Source organism: Ptiloglossa arizonensis, chromosome 6, assembly GCF_051014685.1.
Source record: "Ptiloglossa arizonensis isolate GNS036 chromosome 6, iyPtiAriz1_principal, whole genome shotgun sequence".
In the NCBI taxonomy this organism is placed as follows: Eukaryota; Metazoa; Arthropoda; class Insecta; order Hymenoptera; family Colletidae; genus Ptiloglossa; species Ptiloglossa arizonensis.
In genome coordinates, this window is record NC_135053.1 from 4,853,274 (window position 1) to 4,879,760 (window position 26,487).

Genomic DNA, 26,487 nt, shown 5'->3' on the forward strand with positions numbered 1-26,487 from the left:
AAATTTTTATCAAAAACATTCTTTTTAATGTTATAAAAGATTAAAGAAGTTCAAAAGTTTCTTTTTTATGTAACATTGAAACAAATTTATATAAAATATTTAAATAATAATTAGTATATGATTACAATTTTTACTCAAATTTCTGAAATACTGAAATAAATCAGTATTACTTTCTGATGAAATAACTTTTGCTTTCGTATGTTTTTACTTCGATTTAGAAATAAAAAAAATAAGAAACTTAAATTTAACTGAAGTGCAGCATTTGTATTGTTTTATTCTCTAGATTTATTATGTTTATAAATCTCAACAGATGGCACTATGACCATATAAATTCTGAAAGTGGGTAAGAATAAACAGAAGAGAGTCTCATCTGTGTCAAAAGCAGTAGACACGTAAAATGTTTAAAAATTACGAATCGAAGTAGGATAGTAAATTTATTTCATTATCAATATAATTGGAAGGCAAATTTTTTCGATGAAAATATTTGTATGGGTCACAAAATTCCAATAGATATGAATATCACTGATAAAAATGCTGCATTTTCATTTGGTTTTACTACTGCTGGTGGTAATTCCATCAAAGTATCGGATACAGCTTTGTTGAAAGCACAGCAACTTTTTACAAACGAATTAGAAGAAACTATCAATTATGAAGAAACACTCAAGATTCAAACACAAATCAATGAATCTGATGTGCGAATACCAAGTACTGGGTTTCAATTGATAAATGATCAACATGTTAATGTAACAACTGGAGTATTATTAAAAAAACAAACATTACTTTCTGCAGAAACCTCAAGCAATACGGAGAATGTTATTTCCACGTTTGGTTTTAAAAGTGACAATAGCAGTAATTCAATTGGCATTTCTGATGAAGATTTGTCAAAAGCAGTGCAACAATTTGAAAATAATATTGTTAAAACTAAGATTAAGGAATCTAGTATGCCCGTTATAAATAATAGATATCAAGCTAAAGGTGATCAACCTACTGCAATAACAAAACAAGTAATGCAAAAAACAAAAATGTTATTTCATGAAGAAACTGTAGAAAGAACAGAAAGAAATGTAATCCCTTTGAATGGTTTTAATACTGCTAAAGGTACTTTAATTAATGTTTCTGAAAAGCTTTTAACAAGAGCAAAGCAGTTGTTTGCAAATGATGTAGAAGACATAAATAAATTAGAAAAAATAGATGTAATTAAAGAACAGTCTAATGAACATGAAATGCAAATTAAAAACTTTGGGTTTCAAACTGCAAGTGGTCAATGTATGAATATCACAGAAGAAGCTCTATTAAAAGCAAAAGCATTATTTAATGAAGAAACTTTAGAAGATATTGAAAATAATACCTTCTTAAGTAAATCTTTGCAGAAACGCAAGATTAAAGATTTGGATGATGATGTACTTGTAAATAAACAAGTAGCACCTAATCAGTTTAAGAAGTTACGATTTAGCAATGAGTTTGAAGTTCAAAAAAATATTTGTAAAGAATCAATGAATAATGAAACAAATGAAAATCAGACAGTTCCTTTGATATCAGTTGAAGTTTTAACTTCAAATAATGGTATTAATAAATTAGTTAATAATGTTTGTGAGACTGAAACAAATCAAAAGCAAAATGAAGTCAATGATAATTGCTTAATTTCACATGAAATTCTAGAGAGTACAGCTGCACTTTTAGCAGATGAAAACAGTTCAGATTTCTCTGAACAATGGATTTCTCCTGTATCAAATGTAGAAAATGAAAATGTTACCAATTTACCTTCCAGTCCTGTAATAGGAGGACAGTTCATTCCTAGAAAACGAAAGAGTATAGGTGGACAAAGAAAAAATAGAAATGTCTTAAAGAAAAAAGAACATAAATCTGTTTCCACACATAATTTAAAACAATTAAATGACAATTGTGTAACTTCAAGTCAATGTATGGAAAGAAAAAGCAAGTTTTTAGTAGAAAAGCAAGAATCATTGAATAAAACAGAAAAATGCAGTATTTTAGATGCCAATGAATTTGGTGACACACAGTTAATGATAGATTTCATAGACAAATCTGCAAATATATTAGAAAAACGTTTGGAAGCTGCTTTACAACAAGTAAGTTGTATATTTTAACATAATTAGATTCTTAAACTATTGATGTAATGTATCAACCATATGTAGCTGGTAGAACAAATATAACAATTTATTTAAATCAGACACAACTAGTTTGTCAAACAATAGTTTTCTTGTGTATCTGTAAATTTGTTAATTATAAAGCTCTGTGTAATGGATTAGATTCATTTTTGTTTTTTATCACAGAATTTTGAGTTTTCATCTTTCTAAGGACAAATTTTTACAAAGAAATTATACAGTTTTGGAGATTATGTTGTAGAATATATTATTTAATGTTTTAATGTTTTAATGTTTTTTAAACAAATGAAAAATATTTTTTTAAAAAATGAAGTCAAAAGGGATTTCTGTTGCAATGTAATAATTTGATATGTGTGACAACACATTTTATGATGCAATACTGATATACTGATAAGAATAATACCAAGTTGTTTTGCATACATTATTCAATTTATTACCTTATTATTTGTTATATACAGTGTCTACTTACCTTAAAAAGCCTATGCTTTTTAAGTTTTAGCATTCAGAAAGTATTTTTCTATGTTAACCCTGAACTGTTAACATTTTGCAAACAAGACATCAACATCCTGGTACTCTGCAGTTTTTATGATCATTATAATTTTACCTTTATCTTCATCATTATTATATTTATAGGATAGACAAATTAAGTTAAAAGAGAAAAATAAGCCAAAGCCAACTATTAGTACATTATATTTTCATAGAAAAATTAATCGTAATAATCGTATATCTTGGAAGGAAATCAGTAAAGGAAGCAATCCTATTCCATGTACATATGAAGAGGTAATTTAAAATCAAACAAAAGTAATACCGAATTGTTAATTAATCAACTGAATTATATTGATTAAGCTTTTTTTTAGTAGCTTATTGAACGAAAATTGCCAACTGAAACTTTAAATATAACAGCTGATAGTGCAGAAGGATACAAATTTCAATGCAAAGATTTTTATGAGTAAGAAAAATTTTAATCAATTTACATTATTTTTATTTTATATAGATATTAAATTGTACACAAATTGAACATACTATAATATATTTAGGCAGGACATAATACAAAATAATATTGAAGGTATACAACTAGAAGATGGAGCATATTTGATTTTGGATGAAAATGGTTATGTGGGGATAACAGAAATTAAGAGATCTTTTTTAGCAAGTCCAGGAGTGGATCCTAATTTGCTTCCTCCTGGATGGGTGGAAAATCAGTACAAATGGATCGTATGGAAGTTAGCATCAATGGATAGAATAAAATTAGCTTCTGTCATTTTACCAAGGTACAAATTTTGATTATATTAATAATTTGAAACTCATTAATAATAATGTATAAACATCTGTTTTCTTTCTAGAGCATTGACTCCTGCTAGAGTAATGATGGAATTAAAATATCGTTATGATCGAGAAATTGACAGATCTGAAAGATCAGCTTTAAGAAAAGTTTTGGAGAAAGATGTTGTTGCATCTAAAAGAATGGTTTTATGTGTGTCATCCATTACTGAGGTAATTTTTTATTTAATATAAATAGAAAACTATTTAATTATAAAATGCAAAGTGTTCCTGTTTTCCTTTATAGTATGGTGCCTCTGTTATTACAAATAGAAGTCCAAATCAATTGAAAACGCCATCAAAGAAATTAGTGTTAACAGATGGGTGGTATAGTGTTCAGGCATCTATTGATCAGGCAATGACTCAATATATAATATCTGGTAAAATAAAAGAAGGAACAAAATTAATGATATATGGATCTGAATTATTAAACTGTGATCAAGGATGTTCACCCTTTGAAGTAAATATAATTTTGAAAATTTACTTCAACTTTTAATGAAAGTTATTAGTTTACCATAAATTATTAATTCACAGATCCCAGAGAATGTATGTTTAAAAATACATACTAATTCAACGAGAAGAGCAAGATGGGATACAAGGTTGGGATATATAATACCTTCAGGACCGATGTGTATTAAATTAAAAAGTATTTGTTCAAGTGGTGGTTTAATTGGGAAAATTAAAGTTTTAATTGCAAGAGTATATCCAATTTTGTATCATGAGAAAAGTTCAGTTGGAGAATCCAGTAAGATATGTTTCCAATAATTTTATTCAAAAGATAATGTTTCCAACCAACATTATATTTTTCGTTTTTAGTTTTCCGTAATACGAGATGCGAAGAAAAAGCTAACATTGCTTATGAAAAGGAATGTCGATCAATGATAGAAGCATTCTACACTAAAGCAGAGAAATATTTTTCTACTGGAAGAAGAAAAAGTAATTCAAATCCAGACAGTATTGATTTAGCAGCAATTGAATGGGATGAAGATTGTGAAAGATTGTCTAAAGAGGTATCAATTAAAATTTATAGAATTTATATCTTGTAAATTTACGTGTCACTTTGTTACAGGAATTTGCTACAAAACAAGAACAAGAACAACTAATAAATAAATGTCGCATGACAGAAGAAAAATTTAGGCACAAATTAGAATCTCGATTGAAAGAAAGTTTACCACCACCACGACAAGTTACATCAGTTCTAAAAATCCGAGTAGTCGAAGAAGAGACAAGTGCCATTCTTTCGATTTGGTCTTCCAATGAAGAAATTACAGATATTTTAAAAGAAGGAAATTACATATCGATTTGTAATATTTTGCCTTTGACCAAAAAGTATTAACTTTATATACCTTTTCATTTTTAATTATTGTTCAATCATTATACTTTTCTGTATTTTAATAGGGGTAGTGAACAACAATTAACTACAATCCGAAGTACATTATTTAAACAAATAAATGTTTCAAATATTTTGTATCCTCAGAGAACGTATACAGCATTATGTGATGTAAATAAACCCACTTTTGCTCCAGCTTATGGAGAATTTGATACAGTAGGAATTGTTGCATCTATTGGAAACGAACCATATGTATGTTTACGTTTAAATTATACATTTGCATATCAATTACATTAAGACTAGAAATAAATGATATTTATTTTGACTTTTATAGGGTATGAAAAATTTTGAAGCTGTATATTTTGCATACCCGTCTACGAATTCTCAGTCTTCGTATTTGTCAGTATTGTTTTGGCATGGGATAGCTTCTCACGGATATGCAGAAATTTTGACTGTAGGATCTTCTGTTGCCTGTAGCAATTTAGAATGGCGACGATCTACTTCTTGGAATATACCGATGGCATATTGCACAGAACGATGTACTTTTACTCGAAACCCTCGGCAAAATCATCTTCAACAACCATTCGAAGATTTAAAACGTTTGATTACGGTACTTATATACACAATTGTAAAATATTAAAAGAAATAATTAACTTTCTTTTATTTTATATATAACACAGAAATAGTATGTTTAATATTTTATTTTAAGTTATTATCATATAATTTTGTCTGCATATTATTGTAATGTAATAATTGTAAATGTTTTTAAGGATACTGGTACATACATAACTTTGTGTGCAGCAGAAATTTTAGAAGAAACACAAAAAAAATCAATGATTAGAGTGTTAGATCAATCTATGACAGATGGAAATGTCGATAAAATTTCATCCAATGAAAATAATAATTACGCACTTCAAGAACTTCTAGGAAAAAGTTTAATGAATAATCAAACAACAAAATCTGTTGCTATACAAAAGCGGCTTGAGAAACTACAGCATTATGGTGAACCATCAAGTTTGTCTCCAATTGTGCTTAATAATAGTTCTAAGCGAGTATCGTTAGATTTTCAATCTCCCATTCGATCATCAAATGCAAAACAAACAAAAGGTCATGTATCGTTAAATACAAATTTTTCATCAAATTCTAGATGATAATTTATTTACTTCATCAAATATTAGCTATTTGTCGAATGCTGGTATTGTTATTAATTTAATATTCAATGAAATTTATAAACTGTTTATAAAAATTTTTATATAATAAATTATTTATTAATGTTTGTATATGAACTGATAGAATGCCTTAATATTAAGTACATAATGATTGGAATTTCAAGTACATATTTGATAAATGCCTATAAAAAGTGTTCAACCTGACTTGCAATAAAACGTTAAATTTATGCATTCAAAGAAAGTGAACAGATTTATATTTACGTTTATAATAATGTATTTTAATGTGTACATATACATTTATTTTCACAAAACGTTTCAAAAGGGAATTAATATTGGAGGGTAAAATTTTGTAATATATTGTTTTATTACAATTATTAACAGAAAATGTAACAAATAATGTAAAAACTTAATTTTATAATTAAATATACTTTAATGGTAAATAAATATTTTTTTATATAGAATTGAATATTTCATAATTACAGTATTAATTTCTTTGAATTGAATCGTATTTCAGTTACATTTAATAATACAAGACGCTGTATATATTAAAAATCAGAATGTAAATTAGTTTATGTGAGTTTTGAATCCATATAATTTATAAGAAATAATTCATATAAATCCAATAAAAACTGCAAAAAATGAAGTAATTGTGTTCTGCAACTAGGAGGAAAAATTGATACAGATTTGAAAACTGGATAGCATTAGTTATAATAACTTTGAACCTAGTATTAGAATAAACGAAGACATCTCATCTAATTAACTAGTTTCCTTTTTAAGTATATTATGTATTGCTATCATATGTTTCTGTGTTATTAAATATACTTTTATTTTTATTACCTTGTTTGATTTCGTTATATATTTTTTCTTATTGATATAGCACATATAAAATTGTAAAATGGTCTGTGGTAAAATGGTAACATAACAAAAGATTTACAAAAGGTTTGTACAAGTTACTATTTAATACTAATTACGAATGTATACAAATACCATGTGTATTTGAGAAATATAAGGTTTCTGTCAACACTGCTTTGCCGTTGTCACGTGGTTTTGTTTGAATAGTATCGTGGAACATTTTAACCACTTACTCTTCAATAAATAATTCCTATTCATTTTTTAATTTTGCGGGTTACGTGTTATTTTAAATTTTAGGACAAACAATCTTCTTTGAGTAATATGTTAATGGAGATGTAATTAGTCTTTGAACTATGTTTATAGAGACATTTGGCAGTTTAGATATTGACCAATAGTGAGCACGCGATTTAGAATGTAAAGTATACATGTATTGCTATCATGTTTGAATAAAATATTTATGAAATGTATGCATTACGAATGTCAATTAAGCGGTATTTGATGGAAAAGTTATAATTTTTTAATTGACCGAGAAAATTACTGAATCATTTATGGCGTGATAGTAGTAAAATGATACAAATTGAAGTTTTAGGCCAAAGATGCTCTTCTAGTAAAATAATCAATATAATTATCGTGAACTCTGGAAGATTTCGTATAACGAGAGAGTTGAAAAGGTTTAGTTAAGTCAAATGATTAAAAGTGACTTTAATTGATCAAAGATACATTTTAAGAAGCATGAAATGCATAAAAAGACACTTAAACGGAGCACGTACGTTTTGTAGTAACGTTTCTTTTGTATGTTAATTAATTTTGCTTATATTTTCTTCCATTAATGTAGTTTAAGAAACATTTTTGATTTTCAATTATTAAATTTTTGTATGGAAATTGAAGTAGTTTTTTCTAAATACGAAATTACCTTTATTGGTAAAAAAATTAAAATAAATTTACACTTTAATGTAGATTTAATTCAGTAACCCAAAAAGTAAAAGCACCAGAAAATGTCTCACGAATAAGAGATTATGAAAATAATGAAAATGAATCAAGTGACCACTTTCAATTGCCAAGTTTACAAAAAAAGAAAACATGGAAAGATGTTGATGACCGTGCATCAACGGGGGATGAAAATAGTACAGCAACATGCATATCTTATTCGTCAGAATTGGAAGATATTGCAACTCAGAAAGTTATCCAACAGTGGGAAGCTATTGAAAACACACTTTATGAAGATGGTGATCAAGTGACACAAACAGCTCTTTTGGAAGAATGCATACAATGGAGAACACAAATTCCACATTTAAGAATACTTGGAAAGAATCCATTTCAAATAAAACATGATCCTGTGTCACTCAATGAAGATGTACATTCAGAACATAATGTTTCAACAAGAGTAAGAAATATTTTGAATAAATTTGTAATATGCAAAATAAAATGTGAATATATGTATTTAATATTAGAAATCTGTTTTCTTTAAAAATTATAGTACGTACCATAAATTTACAGAAAACTAGTATGTAATAAGAGAACATAACCTATTATTTACAGGAAAGAAAAATATCATCTAAATATAAATTACAAAGTATATCAGTGAATAAAATATTGAATACACTATTTGAATATGTAATATCTGAGCTATTTCCATATAAGGAAAATGGAATTGATTCATTAGGCGATGATTTAAACGAAGTTTTGCAAATACGCATGGCACCTGTTCACAGCAATAAAAGTTCGGCAAGAAGTTCAAAGTTGAATTGGTTTGAAGAAACTATTCCTCTTGAAAACAGATTTTCAAATAGCAGAGATAGGGCAATAGAAGACCATGTTGTTCCAATAAGAAAAGAAGTTGCTCAAACAAATATAAATGAAATTCAGAAGTATGTATGTAATATATTTCTAAAACAATTATATACAATTGTTGCACAAAGAATATTTACAATTTTGTTTGTAGAAAATATGATAATCTTAAACATAATGATAGAATAAGAAGCGGACGAGATGCTACAGTTGCCATAGAAGACAAACTTTTTAGGTCACACACTGGTAGAAATAAACTTGGTACTGTTTTTAACGAAAAGATTGTAGTTAGTCCTGTACCTTATATTTTGTCAACCAGGGAAAGCTTTTCTACTATAAAGACTACTCCAATCAAGTTTATGGGACAGTCTTTAGACGTTTCTACATTTCCAGGCATGTTATATAGTTTTTAGACAATATATGTAGTATATAAATGGTTCATAATATGTTTTAGCATTAATATTATTTTATACTAGGCTCAAGTAGAAATGTTCCTTACTTTAAAAATTCAGGAAAGAATTCAACTTCATCAAAACTTCCAAATCATTCTGCTTGGCATGCTTCCGTTTCTCCTGCTGTATGGTCAAAAAATATAAAGCTTGCTCCATTAGATACTTCGCGACTTCCCAGTAGCAAAAATAGGTGTGTAGAATATATTAATGCTTTTATATCAACGAATATATCTTTTATACTGTTTTTATAATTTTAGATCTTTGACATCATCGTCGGTAGTCTTACAACGCAACAGGAAACCCTTAAGTCCTATTTCTCGTTCCACCTTGCCTGTTTCTGCACAAACTACTCATAATAACAATAATGAAGGTTTAGAAATTCAAGGGAGACATATAATACCTGGACAATCTTCTAAGCTAAGTATGGTTAATACTGGATGGGATTATAATACTAGAAGTTGGAATAGCAAAAAAAAAAGAGGGCAATCAAAAACAAAATTATAGTGAATTTTAAATAAATTTTATGAACTCGAAAAATTAATTTTATAAATTTATATAAAATTATTTTTATCTTTTTAATTCAAATAGCATTATACTATTTTATATAAGTATCACAAAGAACAATTGATTTAAATTGTTTAGAGAAAGAAGTTTAGTTCTTTCTTTTATCATATGGGTTCTATTTTTGAATTCAAAGTAGAAAATCAGGATTGTGTTTGCATTGACAAACTAATGTCAGAAAATGTGAAAATTTTGCTACCTATTTCTCGTTGAATAACTGTTAAAAGTAATGCTATAAAAATGTAAATAACATTTATAATTTACACAATGTAAAATAGCATTTAATATAAAATATAAATACATTGTTATTGTTAAATAATGGTAAGTAACCTTAATGTGTTGAAGTATTAAAATGTGTTCTAATTTTAAGTGTTTTGAGCTATAAACGAAGACAAAATTCGTACACTGTTAAAAATAATATGAGCTATTGTTTTAAGTGTGTAAATGTATATTTTAAATACTCTTGTTGTTCGATAGATAAATGTATCGTTGTAACTATCTCTACCTCACTCAGTATCTATGTGTTAATTAATTGATGCACACGCTTATGTGCGCAGGTGAATATATTTTTGTAATGCACACATTTGTAAATAAATGTACTTATTGTAAATATAAAATAATCGATATATTTAAGTACGCTTTGATTTATTTTCATGTTTTAACACTTATACGAGAAGAAAGTAATAATGATTTTAATTAATGCGTACACTCTTACAATTATTCAATATTATTACGGTTATACTATATGGATATACCGTAAAAATTTTTAGATCTGTATTTAATTTATTGCAAGATTTTGGTTTAGTTGAAAATTGAAGTACAGACGAATTGTAGAACAGGCATCTCACTCTATAGAGAATTTAAAACGTCCTCAAAATGTGCCGATGTTAACGTAAATGGACTTATTATTTTGCAAATATTTTTACAAGGCGTTTGATATTAACAAATGCGAAATGTTTACCTATGTTAAAAAACACAAGTTCAGGGTATATCAAAGGTTCTTTTTATTTACACGCTTTTTTTTTTATAAGAGTAAATATGAAATAAAAATTACATTTGAAACTTTTGTCAATATTCCCAAAATTTGAATTTGCGAGATTTCTCAGAGGTGACTCCACGAAATTCAACAGAAAGTCTTTCAAAAACCTTAAGATTTAAATTTGTAGAATTCTTGGAATCTTTGATATTTCTGTGTAACAATTATTTCAACAGTGCACAAAAGTTAGACTACTTTGCAATCGATTTAAAATACACTTTAAAGTTGAAAAGGATTTTTCACAAGATAATTGTTATTGCAGGCGTCAATAGATACTTATAAGCTGTATTTAAATTCAGATAAGCACCATTGTATAAATTGTATAGCACAATTTTGCAATATTAAAATTATTTCAAATACTTTTTAATTTTGTTAAAGTATCTGATACCATTCTATATGCTAACAATATATTTATTTAGTCCTGGAGTTTGTAAGTACTTCGGAAGAAGTTTTGTAATAGCAAAAATTTTCAAAAAAGTATGCACTGTCAGGATTGTTTTAAAAGAAATAAAGAAATCAAGAAAATTTTGTGACTGGTATATGTAATACATAAACTACTTCTCCCTAAACAAATGGATACTTTTCTGCAACCTGGTTATTATTTGAGCTATCATAAAAAATTAAACAAATATAACAATAAAGCCACTTTTGTTTTTCCTAATAAAATTCCCTTGCCTTGTAAAAGTTAATGTGGACATTTTAAATAATAGTTAAAATAAAAGTTATCAGGTTTTTTAAGCAGGTCAACACCTTGTTCTTCCTTGGCGATTATGTTTTGGTATTAGTATCAATTTTATCATACTTTAAATAAAAAATTGATTGTTTTCGATAATATAGAAATTTCTTAAACATCGTTCGTTGTACTACTAGTTTTATTAGTAGATACCTTAAACGGATCTTTAATTGATGAATAAACTTTTACGGCAAATTTGCACAGTGCAATTGCACTTTCCGTTCGAACGGAATTAGAAATCAAAACATCGTGTTATTTGTATTACATAGGGGTGTATTAGAATAAAAAAAAGAACTCATGTGATCGCGTACAATTAGCAACAGTCTCGTGTTTATTATGAGGTGTTTGTATTTCGTTTAACACGGTTACACATCGTCGTACGATTGCTTGCTGGGCAGGTATAATTCCATTAAATATTTATCACATTTATACGTTGCATTTTTATAAAAATACGTTCCACGGTTACAAATGCGGAGTAGTTCGGTATTCGATGGAAATATTTGAATAGATGCGAGGACAACGAAACTAAGGTTCAGAAGACCTATTTGGCAACATTCTTGAAACTCCGTGTATAAAACGAGTTAGGAACATTTCAACGAATTATTATTTGGCACTGTAGCTGAAAAGCTGTACATTTCTTCGTTCGTCGTTTTGTTTGTTACTTCGCAGAATATGCGTATGATATGCGAAAAAGTGACAATCGTCGATTAATTACGAATGTGATGTATTTCTGGAAAGTCATCGTAACTCGTGCTTGCTTATCGTCGATACGAATGTTCCGAATTAATTGGAACGGTGGTTTATCATATTGTATGCAACGTACTATCTAATTGCCATTCAATTATTAGGTTGCAACGTATAAACTGTCCGTTCTCAGATATTTTTGGAACGCAACGTCGGATGTTCTATGCAAAAAAAAAAAAAAAAAAAACGAAAGATAACTTTCATACTTACATAGTCGCAAAGTATGTATATAAAAAAACACGATTACTTTATTGTACATGGATGATCAACCAGAGACGCAACACTTAAAAATAACGATCGTAAGAATGTAATTTTCTCCAAAAGTTATACTTTGGAGCAACTAAGATCGAAATTATTTTCAAACGAAACTGTATTTTTTTCCAAGACACGGATCTTTTATGACAAAATTAACTGTTTGCGATACTCGCATATTTTACCACATATCAAAGTGATCACACTCGTCGTTATAGTTTGTTTCTCTCGGAACATCTAGGTATCATTGTTGCAGACTTATTTATGTAATTTAATAGTGATACAGATATGTTTTAAATTAAGACGATTTTTATTATTTCGTTAAAATCTAACTCTGGGAAAAATAATCTACGAAATCGTTTAACTCGAATGTTGTTTCGTACTTTCAAAGACAAAGCAGATAACAAGGCTTCTGTTTCTACCACACCACCCTGTATGTTCGCTTCCGTTCAATCTTCGTTCGAATACTTTCTTTTTCACTCAACGAACTGTTCAAGAGCAAATTGAAGTCATCTATAGACGAAGCAAAATCAAGTGGCCGCTCAAGGTTAACCGCAACAATCCCCGCCATAACATTCGGCTACTCCGTCTCTGTCTTTTCCAGCTAAACTGCGAGTATAACTTTCGCAGAGACACGAGATAACGTTGTCGTGTATAAAAAGAAACAAAGGTTTTGTGAATAAAATAATAAATATGAAAGTAAGAGTAGTATAAAGTTTAATAGAAAAATAATAAATACAAACGTGGTCTCGAACGTGGCCGTGTTTTCGAATAAAAATTATATAAGACAATCGTGTGTAAATCGAATTTAAGACAAAAGAACAATAATAATGCCAAAATATACATCAACTCGAAACGAAGCAACGAGAGAAATTTAATCGAAAATTATGTAGAAACGTTGCTTGAAATTTGTATTTGTATCAATCGATGCTAAATTAGAATTAAATCGTCGTATTATATTTCTTTTTTCATAGACGTTATTATTATGTTTTACTTAAATTCATTTTATACAGTGGTTCTGTCGATTCTGTTCTCCGAGTTCGTTTTTAGAAATTTCAAAGTATAATGAACAGGGATCGAAACGTATCGATGAACGAAGCGTTTTTACGATTTATCGGGACAACATTTTAACACTAGAACTACCGATGGTGAACGTATTACTATTTGTATCATAGTTCGTTGGGGAGAAGGTAAATTAATTTACAAGTGTAATTAGTTCTCTACTTCAATAATTGTCACCGAATTCTGCGAGCAAACACACCGTTAATAATAGATTGTTCAATAAGTTTTGTCGTTCGATAAAACTTATTGAGCAATCCAATACTATATTGTTCGATAAGTTTTATCGAACGATAAAACCTAGTAATTGAGTAATTTTAAACAGAAATTTAAAACAGGTAAAATTGACTCCTTTGATAGTTCCGATTAAAAATTTACAAACACTACCAACGTCAATTTCAAACGTTTTTAGAAACGGTTCTTTCTCCTTTCTTAAAGTTTCACGGTAGGGATTAAAACGAAGGGAAAAAATAAAGAACGGAAAGGGACTAAAATATAACTTAAAATCACGGGTGGTAGTAAGCAACGGATGACGTAGAAAAATGAAGAAACAAAAATAAATGTTTTCCACGAAAGCAACATGTGTCATATCGGTACCATTATTGGCTCGTTCATAAATGTAACGAGGTCTCTATTTCGATGATAGTGACCGAATGCTGCGGGCAAAAACACCATTAATAATTGAGTAATTTTAAAAAGAAGTTTAAAAAAGTAACATTAACTTTTTTGGTAGTTCTAGTCTTAAATTTGCAAACCGTATAAACGTCAATCTCAACAATTCTTAGTTTGGTACCGTTATTTGGCGCTATTATAAACAATTACAAAAATCAAATTCCATTCAAATGATACATCACGGTATTACCACTGGCCCATAGAACATATTTCATTATTAACGCGCAATATTTGTTCGTTTTAATACTTACGCTACTTTTCGCAAGAATGCCTCAATTGTAAGATAGTTGTCTACTTTGGTAATTGTACACGACTATTCTAAACAAAAACACCGTAATTTTAAAAAGAAGTTCGAAGCAACTAAAATCGACTTCTTTGGTGGTTCTAGTGTCAAATGCATTTTCTAACTGTGTTTAGCCGATTAAACGGTCGAACGAGAAAAGATCGCGATTTCTAGACTTAGCAGCGAACACAACTCGACAGGGGAGTGGTTAAGCGGGTTTGAGCAGCCAATTGAGCTCCACGCGACTAAATTCACCGTTTATTCGCATCGCGGCAACTATCTGTTCGGTTGCAACTCGGGAAACACTGGTCCACGCAATGCTCGAGACTATTTGTTCCTTGGAGCGGTAGTTGCTCGGATCACCCCTTGCGTGACGCCGTTTCGCGATCATTTTCTCACCTCGTACAAAGGAACTCTCGCCACGAGATGCAACAAATGGGGCGATAGTTTATCTCGTAAGACATTACACTGCCAAGTGCTTCGTTCGCACGTATTTCATCCCGTTTGCAACCACACCTAGCGGCCCTTTGCCTTGTTTCCGGAATTTCGCTGACCCTCCGAACACTTTCCTCGAGCTTCGAATAATATTTAACTAGTTTCTCTTCCGTTTACTCTTTGTTATCGACCTTTCGTTCGTAATTTCGTTCGCGCCGATGTAACAATTGTTGCGCGAGAATTCCAATTCTTTCACGATAAACTTTCTCGACGTCCGAGAATACTCGCGGCCATAGTTGACGTATTTCGAAAATTCCAATACAATTGTCGCGAACGGTTTTTCACTGTTTCGATAATCCGGACGATTCCGCCGCGTTTCGAAATTTCGTCGCGGGATTCTTACTTCGCTGGTCGATCGCACTACTCGTGTTCTCGTTTCTCTAATTGTCCCTGCGACACAGGAATGCGAATGTTTCTGGTTAGAATAAATTATTATGTACAATTGAAAGAAATTCACGTACGTTTCAAACGTTTCGTACCGTTTCGATCGGACGTTGATTAGCGAGGTTCGAATCGAGCACCGAACGATCGCGAATCGATGAACTTTCCGAGGAGAGGTGTTCACAATTGTCCCGAAACAAATCGATATACGCAGTTCGGGTATCTCTTTTGATTATCTTATTGTACGCAAACGATATCGATACTCTTGCAAAACAATCTCGGCACGATAAAATGCGAAATAATAATACTCTGTAGCGCGCGGTCGGTTTTTAAATAACTATTCACGAAAAGAAGTTCGTTTAAAGCTCTCTCCTTAAGCGACGATAGTTTCTTACGTACCCTAACGAATAGTATATTAGTTTCCATTACGCGTGTATACTTCCTACGATCTTTTGCATCGCCCTTCTTTCTGTGCACGTCGACGATGCAATTTTTCTTATCTCCTAACTAGATATGTTGAGCGGTTGGTGTATTTACAATCCACGCAATTCGTTGGGTTCCAAGTTCAACCGACTTGGCCTATCTATTAACCACGATAATTGTTACAAGTTACTTTCCTTGGTGTACGCTCGATACAAAGTTGTAACATACAAAATTATGTATAATGTTTTATTTACAAACGCGGACTATTCTTCGGCGGAAGAATGTTCAGGGTATCGCTGCGATGGCCAAGTACTCTGGAAATTCACTCCAGTGACAGGAGTTCGAAATTCTCGGATGGCACCTTTCATTTTTTTTTTCGCGTCTCGAGAAATTATGACGCGAGATCTTTCGAGCGATACCATAACCAGTGAACCGTGTAATTCCTCGCCGTTAAACGTCTATGCGCGGCGCAATCAAACACGAACAGAAGACGATTCGAGGGGGCTGTCGAGCCTCTGGATTCAAAATACATCGACCTTTGTTTGAATCCTAGTTCCTAGGAAATCGATCATCGCGATCGTTTAAAATCGATTTTCGGTAAAAATAATAAGAATAATTATAAAAAATAGTTTTCAAACAACTTGACGTTGGATTTATAATTTAAGAAGGTATACTTATCGTACGTCGAGAGTAGAATGCGAGACAAAAATGTTGTCTTTGTTTTATCGAAGGAAATCGACACTTCTTCATTTTTTTCATTTGACAGCGATATTTCTTCTTCTTTTTCGTACGAATTGTTTTTCGAAATTGTGCTTCCAACGCATCTTGGACGGCCTTTTTAAGCGTACGTACAAAAATTTCGAAGAAAATCCTCGGAGCCATTTTTTTTTTTTTTAAGTATTAAGTTTTTATTTAAGAATTTTAGATTGCTCGTTTCTGAAAGCGTAATTTTTTGATAATTGTATTCGCGTTTAAAATGTTTCTCTTACAAATCATTTAGTAAAAAGTTACAGGATATTTCGATACAATTCTCCATAAAATTTCTGTTAGAAGTTGGTTTTTTCTTGGGGTAATGAAATATTAAAAAAAAAATGGCCGCAATTTTTATATACCACGCAGAGATCGTATGTTGCCAAGATTCTGCAAACTGAACGACAAAGGGCAAAGGACTAAACCCGTGCTTCAACCAATCTCCACCACAGATCTTCGCATTTAGATGCTTAACAATAAGTGGTCACGTTGCATAGGACTGGAAGCTCCGTATTCCCATGAAACCTACAAAGGTTTGTAGATACGGGAATTTTATTGCATAACAAAATTACCCGTGTATATTTAGTACCAATTCCAACAAGAATATAGCTCACTTTAAAGGAAGGTGTTAAAAAGTGATAAAAGTTTAGCCCCGACACCTAAAACGTAAATACGGAATCGTTCCGCAGGTTTCAAGTAATAGTAAATTTACAATTACTTGCCGCGAATGTAATGAGAAAGTTATTAAAAAAGGTTGTGCACGTACTTAATCGTAATACGCGTTTTTGACAAGAATTGTTAACGAGTAGAGTTTATCAAGATTGTATTACGAAATGGACATTTTTTGTTTCGTTGATAGTTAATATTCCGGGTGTGTGTCTACGCCAATGCGTTCCAGTCGTCGCTTGTTATCACTGTTTCGATGCCTCTTCTTCGCGAGTTCGTCACGCGATAAACTTGTACATGCGATCGCTTAGCTAATAACGAAAATGCATGTAATTCGAGACGGAACGACTGATCCAATTCGTTGGTAACTTACGATCTCTGCATAGTAGATGTTTACCTATCGTTCGGAATTCGGGCGCCATTTTGTCGATTCTTCGAATCGTTCGATAAATCGGAGCTCCAAATACGCGGGAAACTTGTAGGAACTGTACTAATGCGTAAAAGTCCCAAAAACGTACCTTCTTTTTAAAGATTTCGAGGCTCGACCCCTCGATGCATCTTGTCTACGATATATGTGAATGTCATTTGTAACGATACAAATACAGTAGAGTCTCCCGTATGCAAACTAATACCTAAGTAGAAACATGTATAAGGTGTTCGTATGATAGAAGATTCTTTCGATATTGGACTTTATTTCTTCGAATAAAAGTAAAGAGAATTGACAACTCGGTTAAACGTTTAAGGATCTCGTGTCTTTCCAACATTGTTACGTAAATAATCGTATATTAGACTATTCGAACACGAGAAGCTCTACTGTATCGCAGTACGATCGAAGGTAGAGATCTATCGATGAAATATTAAGATAAAAACGAGTCGATTCGTTTTTCTCGGTTAACAGGTTAACTTTGCGTTCGCAAAGATCTAGATCCGGACGCGCGACGATTTACCAAAATTCGATCTGTTTCACAGTTTGGGGGTCTGGAGTAGGTTCTTCTGCATCGACTTCATTTTAATACACTTGGCCAGGAGGCCGATTATAGTGAGGATGGCTCCGAGAAAGGAGACGATACCGAGGACGACAAGGACCATGAACCAGTTCTTGAAGCTGCCGATTCGGTCGCCGAAATCGCAGTTGCAGTTCTCGCTTTCGTTCAGATTCAACACCGAAAAGTTCACTGGCCTGAGGGAGATCAGCTTGAAGTCGTCTTGGACTTGTCGTCTGGTCGTGAAGTTCTGTACCTTCTTCGTAAACCTGTACGATATCGTATACGTGAACTCCTGGCCATCGTACGAGCCTTTGGCGCTGTAATATTGTATCAACAATTTGTTTCCGGCGGAAGTGAGTGGAACTTGTATGTTGTTGATGTCCTGGTGGGACACGTCGCAGTAAGACCACATCAGAACGCTGTTGTTTGCCTGTAAATTTCATTTCGTTACACTCGTTGCGCAACAACAAAAGTCACCGCAAATTGCGATCGATATTTTCGCGGACAAAGTTGCACGTGAGAAAAATATGGGAATATGAGTTTCAGGCGGTAGCACGAAAGGCGAGAAACGTTCGCGTATTGGAATTGAAAATTGTCACGGGATTTTCGAGCAAACCTTCGTGATAAATTGAAACTCGATCGAAACTTAATGAAAAAATTTGTGGAAGAAAAGTGACTTATAGATTATGAAACAAATGGCTGCTACAAAGAAACAGAAGATCGTGTTTGTGGACAATGAAGCAGAAGGACGAAGAAACTATTCGAAATGGTGATAGTTTTACTCGGTGTTTAATTTATGAAGATTGTTTCGTTTGGCTGGTAATTGCGAAATATTTTCTCACGAAAATTGTTGATAATTTTTGTAATATTTTTATGATACGAATAAATAATGTTTCTATAGGTATAGCAGTGGAGAAGATATTAGAATCGAGTTAACTTTTTGAAACGGAACTCTAAATTTTTTTATTCGTAATACGATTATCCTACAAAATGTCCACCATTTGGAAGACTATCCCATAAAAACAAACTTATTAATTATTTACTGTTACTATGCGTTAAGTAGTGGTAAGCAAAAATTAGAATCCATTATTTGTGCTTATTTTTCGATAAACATTCGATAAAAAACGGAAAAGTCAGTCTGTTGCAAGTGGATAGTGTCTGTTGACCGACAACACGATCCATGTTAACCCAACTTCTTCGGATTTAATTTATGACATTTTGATATACGAAATGTTATCGTGCGGCACGTCGTTGAATTTGTCTCAACAAATACCGTTGTATAATATTATGAATAAAAAAATATAGAATTCCGTTAAAAAAAATTAACTCGAGTTTGATATCTCCCCCAGTACTACGTTTATAGAAAAATGATTCATATTCCTCTTTATATCGAACAACTCTCGTAAGAACACTTTTTCGATAACTTCAATCGCTCGTGAGATATGCTACTGTTTCCAGTTAAACGAAACACCCTGTACAAAACATCTCGCAAGATATTATCATACACAATGCATTGAAAGTACTCGTAAGTTATTTGTTTCGGTCAATTTTCATTTCTGTTTTATTACCGATACTTCAAAGTATATTTTGTATGGGTATTTCCGAAGGCCTGAAAAGAAAGATGAAAATATCGAAATAATATTAATCTTTAATGGAGGTTATGCATAAAAAAGGAAATATAGTTAAATTATCTCATTAAATTGCGAAAACATGTTTAATCTACATTTTCGATTTATTTTTTCATCGAGAATCTGCCCCATCTTCTTTTATTCGACGATAAAGTTATTCCCAATGGAACCCTCTGTATAATAATTTTGGACAGCGTGTTCAGGATGTTCCGTTTAAACGTATATATCCGATATTTCTCTAAATATTAAAAATACTATGTAATAGTGTTTCCGAAACGATTCGATGTCAACTTTGAGAATATAAAATAAAGAATATAGGATCCCATTTAAAAATAAATTCGCTCTTCGCAGGATTCTCGAAGATTATCGCAAGATTGAAAAATGATCGCAATGATACCAACTTTTATCTCGAACATTTCTTCACATTTTCAATACTCAGAGAAGTAATCGAGTGTTCGCAATTAAACCGGACATACTGCATAATAACGTTCAACAAATCCATCCACCGTTATATCAATCGTCGAACACTCCCTTCGAAATTTTCAATCGAGACGTAGTCAACATTAACGAAAATTCTATACGATTCAAGAATTATTTAAACTCCACAAATGACGACGCACGGTATATTTAAAAGTCCGCGTAGGAAAATGATCGATATTACAATTCATTTAATAGGTTGCTCAATACAAGTTTTACATAATAAGTTTTGTCGTTCGATAAGAAATGGAGCTATCAAGTTCATCGTTTTATTTTTCCAAAGACGATACTACTGATCGATGAATATGTGCGAAGTTTCGCGTAGATTCGTCAACTCGTTCGTACGTTTCCAATTGTTCAAAGTGGAAGTGTCGTAGTATTCTTTTACAATGGAAAAAAAAAGAAACGACAAAACTTATAGAACAACCTAGTATTTCCCGAACATCGAGAACTGCCTGCCACGTAGTCGCGAGCCAAACGAAGTACTCTTGACGATGTTGTAAATTTACGGAATAACTTCTAATTACCGTGCAATCGTATTTGTCGAGTTCCTCCGATAGTTACCTCTACTCCATTGTAAACAGCAATTTCGTTCCCGGTGCAATAATTCAGGGTAACGTTCCGCTTCTGGGGCAGGTGCTCCTGGTCTGCTTCGTTTCTGATTATCTTTATGTGGATGGAGATCTTCTCGGAGGATCTACCCATGAAAACGTAACTGCAAAGAGTGTTCGGTGGATACCAGCTCTGCAACGATTTTATATTCTCGCGGGTACGTTCCGTGCTTTTGTAGACGAACTCGCAGTTTCTATCGCGTTTCACGCCCGACGCCTCCTCGGTTTCCTGGAGGGACAATTGGAATCCACCGTGCATTATCGTGCCGTCCTGTTCCGCGAAGAATTCCACGATGATGTTCTTCCCGCGCGAAAGAATCCGCGGCACGTGGCCCAAGCCGCAGAACTTCGAGATTTCGAAGATCTTCCCGTCCACGTTCTCCAGGAGGGCGAGGTAATCGCCGACGCAACTGGTGCTTCCTAATTTGTCTTGTATTCGGCTCCTCTTCGCGTATCGATATTCGGGAACCTTCGAGCGGGAAACAAACCGATTACATTTCTGTTTTCAAGTCGAATCGTATCTGTCTGGCCGTTTCTCGTTCATCGATGAATGGAAACTATAGACTGAAAGGAAACTACAGTGGCTCGAGATAGTATTTACACGTTGTATTGTAAAGAAATTCTTCTCAACCGTAAGGCTGATTTTAATGAAAGTTTGTGCGCATGTAGAGCACAATAGTGCGTATACAGAGAAACTTGTTTGTCCACAGGAAATTTCTTTAAGAAGGTGAAATCAAGTCTCGAAGGTTTTCATGTTTTTTTTATGTTCTTAATACAACTTTCCTTGGGACTTTTTTTCAACAGAATGATAGAACACTAAGAGCTGAACATTTTTCGTGATGAAAAGTTTTGCTCCATTTTGTAGTATGTATTGTGAAGTTGAATTTGAAAAATCGAGGAGAAAGTAGACTGATTTCAGACGATTTCTTATTATCCAGTCACGATTTCTCAAAGCAAGCAAAAGCAATTGATACGAGACGAGTTTACATCGGGGTCGAAATGGACCCAACAGCTTACGTATACTCGGTACAACGAGACGAGTCAATAACGAAAAACAAACGTTCGTGTGGAATTTGTGTAATAGAAGAAGACAGTAATTTTGGTCTTGTCTTGCCTCATTCGTCGATCGCATACATTTGTTTACATCTGCTGACTCGTTTCGTTGGACCGAGTTGGAAGCTGTTGGATCCATTGGGGCCCCAACGTAAACTCGTATCCTATTATTTGTTTTTGCTTGCTTCTAGAAATCATGGCTGGATAATTACAAGAGCGTGGAATTGATTTTCTATGTTTACAGAATAAGAAGGTGCGAAGTGGTATGAGCGATGTGCGAGTGTGTTTGATAGGATGATTCCACGAAAGCGTGAGAGTCGAGATTGTGATTTGTTGGATCATTGCGTGTAATATATATAACTGTCGGTGAAAAGAACGAGTGTATAAAGAGCGCGAGAGTGAACAGAGAGAAGGAAATTTTTCGGTTAACGTCCAACTGTATTCGCAATGCAAAACCCAGAGTTAGAGTGAAGACGTGTATCGAGAATGAAGAGAATCAAGAGTAGAAAGTTTATCGAGAGTAAAAAGTGCGAGAGCTAACGAAAGCACTGCTATCGTTTGTTGTATCGTATATCTTTTGCTTGAATATATTTGGAATTTTCTATTTCGATCTCACAAATAGAAGACGAAACAAATATATCTAATTTTGCCTGAATGTGCAATCTACATTGCAATGTGAATGTGCAATGTAGAAACTACGTTCTCGCGATTATCTTCGTTGTTTATTAACTCGTGGAAAGCTACAATTACTAATAATCAGCTTTTGAATAATAATTTTCCAAATTGGAATACGGTGAATTTTTCTGTATAATTTTCTTCTCTTGGAAGTCACACCGAATACCGCTGAAAAACGCATCTTTTAAGTTGTGCTTGATATCGAGTATCGAAGAAGCGAGTGTTTTACGTCTAGAGTGACGTTCGAACGGATCCGAACATCGTCATTCGTGTGAAGTGTCAAACGACTCAGCGTTCAAAGATTATCTATCACCAGACGACAGCCGAACTTTACCCTAACGACTCACCAAAAACAACCCATAGTCCAGGAATGACACTACCTGGATGACATCGGTTGAACTTTGCCCTGATTTCCACTCTCACCTATTGTACTCCAAAGCAATCCAACAGGATAAGACTGCATATATAGTATACATAGTATACATATAGTACGTATATATAGTATATATATATGGCTGTATATCACTCGTGTGCGAATAAACTGGAGAATCTAACAAGGGAACCTTACGGTAGTGGACATCGTTTCTGAGACAATAGTAGGTGCAAGTTACAGTATGAAACAATCCTAATGGATTTCTTCAAAGTGGACGTTCGTTTTCGAGATATTTTCATTTAAAGTTTGATACGTACATGGTAAACGAATTACTTTGTTCGATGCGCGTTGGAAAAATAAATTTACGCGAAGCGAATTTAATCGTCGGATAAAGTTAGCTTTTTTTCAGTAGCGCCAAGTCCAACCTATCCCCCTTCGATTTTAACGCGCTTCCGCAGGATGGAAAGCGGGCTAATTCCAGCCAGCGAGTAATTCTCGCCATCGTTATTTCTCAAAACAGAAAACGCGTTAATTGACTTTCTATGGTACTGCCACCTATTAGCGTCTAGTTAATATTCATCGTATCCGTGATTTCGGCGATCTTTGTTTTACATTACCCCGTGAGTGGTCATTTTCGAATATAACTTTATAACGTTGATCGATTTTAAAGCCAGGGTTCGTATTTGGAATTTATGTACATTATTGATCTCGTTGAATAAAGAAACGTTTCTACTTTGAAACTATCGGTTCTTGGTGATATTTAAATTCAACAACTCGTATTATCTTGAATATCTGAATACAATGCGTGGAGTGATATCAGATAAAACGAAGGAATAATTCCAGTTGGTTTCTGATATTCTCCGTGGCTATGTTTGCGACTCGTGTGATGATTAAGTACGTTAAAACGCATTTAATTAATTTAACAGTTTTTTTTAACCTCTTTTATGTAGAAAAATCACGAGTAGCCAAATAATCAATTTCACTTTTAACGGTTCAACTTCATTAATTTATTCTCGACCATACTAATACAAATTAGGCACTTGTAGCTATCGTTTAACATACGAGACAATTAAGAACTGTGTAACTTGTTTAAATTTTTAAACATTTCTTAATCAAATAGTCGGAATTGTTTCACTTTGCTCTACTTCATTTTTATTGATTATTCAAGGCGTTCGGGCAACCGAGTTAGTTTTATTCGACAAGCATCGATAATTTTCGATATACGAGTAATTGAAATTTAATATACTATGAGATATGTAATATACATATGTATTACCCTATCATGGGTTAGGATAGGTTATAGGTCCGTGTTGGAATGCGTAGAGCAGTAGATACTCGATAATTTTAGAGACTCGAGAAATTATTTAGCAAATTTTGTTACACTAGGGCGAATAATCTGCAAAGATCCGTATTAAAAACAAAGAAATAAGACATTCTTGTACGATTCATTATATTTAAGTGCATCTGGAAATCTACGACCAAAGATATTTTTTTATTCGTAAGAAAGAAACGATATATTTGCAAATAAAAAAAAGAACAGATATCTACAAAAGTAAAATTTTATGCAGCGTTTCATACAGCGTGGATGATATCGTGTATAAGTTTCATTATTTTTATCTTTACAATTGAGACATTCTTGCGAAAAATAAATAATTTTTTCATTTTAAAATGAAAAAATATTGTGTTTCGATGAAAAAATATGTTCTATATACCAATGGTAATACCATGATATATAATTTGAATGCAATTTGATTTTTGTAATAGTTTATAATGATGCAAAATAATAGTACTAAACTAACAATGGTTGAGATTAATATTTATAAGGTTTGTAAATTTAAGATTAAAACTACCAAAGAAGTCAATTTTTTTTTTTTCAAACTTTCTTTTTAAATTACTTGTTTATTAACGGTATTTTTACCCGTAGCATTCGGTGACAATTATTGAAATAGAAAGCTAATTACATTTGTAAATTAATTTCTCCCCTTCCCTTCTAATTTCGGTAATACGTGTGTGGTATGGTGCAAATAGGAAAACGTTTTGTTATTAAGCGATTTTTTTTTATAGAATTGTTCAGCTAATTGATAAGAAAAATAGAAAATTCCGCTACTCTTTTCATTTATTTTATCTTTGGTAGTTTATTTAAATAAAAATAAACTAAAATTTTCCAATAATTATAAATCGAATGAGTTTTTTTTATAACTTTCCATAATAACGCTTCAATTATCGAGAGTCTATATTTTATGTTTTACGCATTGGAAGAAGGGCCTGTTTTCTGTCGTCTCGCAAAAACGCGTTAAAATTGGAAGGGAACAGATTGGGTCCTTCCCTCGTCGGAGATCGAGAGAGACCTGGGTCGTTTATCTTTCACTCTCCTCCCCCCTCCACGCTCTTGGTCCCATAAGGCTTCTCTAGCAGATTCTATTTTAAACTGTCTCCAATTACGCGATTATTCATTGCTACATGATCAATTTCAATGGACTGTACGAACGATGAGTAGCGTCACGTCGCGTATTCAATATTATCGAGACGAAACTTTGAATTTTTCTCCATACGAGGTTCTATTTCAATGTACCAAGAGGATTTCGATGATAACGATCGCTGTTTAATTGTTTCGCTATAATGCACCTATCCACGGTATCGTTAAATTACCCAAGAAAGTATTCTATCCGAAAATACTAAGATGCCGACAGTTTTTTAAGAGCAGCGATATTCCCTTTACGGTAAATTACAAATACTTATTTTTCAGCTCTGGAAATTTGTTCTTTGAATGTGTCGTGCATTGTGAACTCAAAGACAAGAACGTTCGTAACGTTTTCAATAAATAATGATGAATGCTGAATCACAGATGCAAGAGAATTATCGCGTAATACTTCGGTTAATAACCGAATTGAATTTAGAATTGTAATTAATTACAATTATAAATGAAGTAGTTATAAATACGAAATATCGAATAGTCGCAGTATCGAACGTTCGGTATTTTTTAAACAAAGTCGAAATTATAAAACGGTGACTACCCCTAATTCAACACGGACGACATCGTATTTGAATTATTCTTCGAACCATTTTATAAAACCAAGAGTCGACGGTACGCGTTTAGCCCGAGGCTGGATCTGTGAAGTAAGCCTAATCGGCGAGTACGAGTAACGGATCCGGGATGAAACGAACTAATACTGTCTTTTATACCTAATGTATTGGTATTACCGAATCGTGAACCGATTACGAGAGTATAAAAATTTTTTAATTATCCGTTTTGTTTAAGTTCGAGGTCCCTCTGAGTGCGAGGCACGGCTAGCCAACCGAGATAGGGTCTGGTTACCGTAATATCCTCGATTAAGTATTCAACGAAGTACCGTAAAACGAAGACCCTTACTTCCGCTGTTCTCGGCTTCTACTCCTCCCTTTCTGTATTTCGACAATTGCGAACTTAATAATAATCGACTCGTTTCATAATTCTTACTTCTTCCGAAGTACACTTTACCGACGAGACATTCGGGGACGATAATTTCCCACTCGTGAAATTGGAAATTTTGAAACAAAAAGAAGTATATACAGAGCGGTCCGCGTAATTGTTTCAAGCCATAACATTCAAACG

The 26,487-nt window shown here is 32.5% G+C and overlaps 3 protein-coding genes across 6 annotated transcripts in view; 2 read left to right on the forward strand and 1 right to left on the reverse strand.

Moving 5' to 3' along the window:
• Positions 1-429: 429 nt before the first annotated feature.
• Positions 430-6,002, forward strand: LOC143148021 (uncharacterized). The gene is made up of 12 exons (XM_076313862.1): positions 430-2,090; positions 2,760-2,906; positions 2,987-3,075; positions 3,164-3,397; positions 3,470-3,620; positions 3,694-3,906; positions 3,981-4,191; positions 4,263-4,456; positions 4,516-4,775; positions 4,845-5,028; positions 5,111-5,386; positions 5,547-6,002. The coding sequence occupies exons 1-12, from the start codon at positions 489-491 to the stop codon at positions 5,925-5,927; spliced, it is 3,942 nt and encodes a 1,313-aa protein (XP_076169977.1). The 5' UTR covers positions 430-488; the 3' UTR covers positions 5,928-6,002.
• A 1,216-nt stretch (positions 6,003-7,218) lies between these two features.
• LOC143148079 (uncharacterized) lies at positions 7,219-9,830 on the forward strand. Of its 3 annotated transcripts, none has more exons than XM_076313982.1 (6): positions 7,219-7,563; positions 7,755-8,181; positions 8,337-8,665; positions 8,770-8,978; positions 9,062-9,227; positions 9,295-9,830. In XM_076313982.1, the coding sequence occupies exons 1-6, from the start codon at positions 7,535-7,537 to the stop codon at positions 9,539-9,541; spliced, it is 1,407 nt and encodes a 468-aa protein (XP_076170097.1). In that variant the 5' UTR covers positions 7,219-7,534; the 3' UTR covers positions 9,542-9,830. The 3 variants fall into 3 exon arrangements, with proteins under 3 accessions (XP_076170097.1, XP_076170098.1, XP_076170096.1); XM_076313983.1 differs by having other exon boundaries at positions 7,221-7,563; positions 8,740-8,978; positions 9,098-9,227; positions 9,295-9,829; XM_076313981.1 differs by having other exon boundaries at positions 7,222-7,563; positions 8,740-8,978; positions 9,295-9,827.
• Positions 9,831-11,670: 1,840 nt separating this feature from the next.
• Positions 11,671-26,487, reverse strand: part of LOC143148298 (uncharacterized) — a 119,840-nt gene continuing 105,023 nt past the window's right edge. Inside the window, exons 6-7 of one of the 2 annotated variants that reach the window (XM_076314504.1) lie at positions 20,748-21,263; positions 11,671-18,508 (exon numbers count right to left, since the gene is read on the reverse strand). In XM_076314504.1, coding sequence (XP_076170619.1) covers positions 18,056-18,508; positions 20,748-21,263 — 969 coding nt within the window. In that variant the 3' untranslated portion in view covers positions 11,671-18,055. Of the gene's footprint in view, positions 18,509-20,710; positions 21,264-26,487 lie in introns of both variants that reach the window. The other variant, XM_076314505.1, reaches the window with a different exon arrangement.

Bases quoted from the DNA above. Each gene is read 5' to 3' on its own strand.
- LOC143148021 (XM_076313862.1), top strand. From the start codon at position 489: ATGGGTCACAAAATTCCAATAGATATGAATATCACTGATAAAAATGCT. The intron at 3,907-3,980 runs GTAAATATAATT...ATTAATTCACAG, and splicing joins AAGGATGTTCACCCTTTGAA to ATCCCAGAGAATGTATGTTT. The intron at 4,457-4,515 runs GTATCAATTAAA...ACTTTGTTACAG, and splicing joins GTGAAAGATTGTCTAAAGAG to GAATTTGCTACAAAACAAGA.
- LOC143148079 (XM_076313981.1), top strand. From the start codon at position 7,535: ATGCATAAAAAGACACTTAAACGGAGCAC. The intron at 8,182-8,336 runs GTAAGAAATATT...TATTATTTACAG, and splicing joins AACATAATGTTTCAACAAGA to GAAAGAAAAATATCATCTAA. The intron at 8,666-8,739 runs GTATGTATGTAA...TTTTGTTTGTAG, and splicing joins AATATAAATGAAATTCAGAA to AAAATATGATAATCTTAAAC.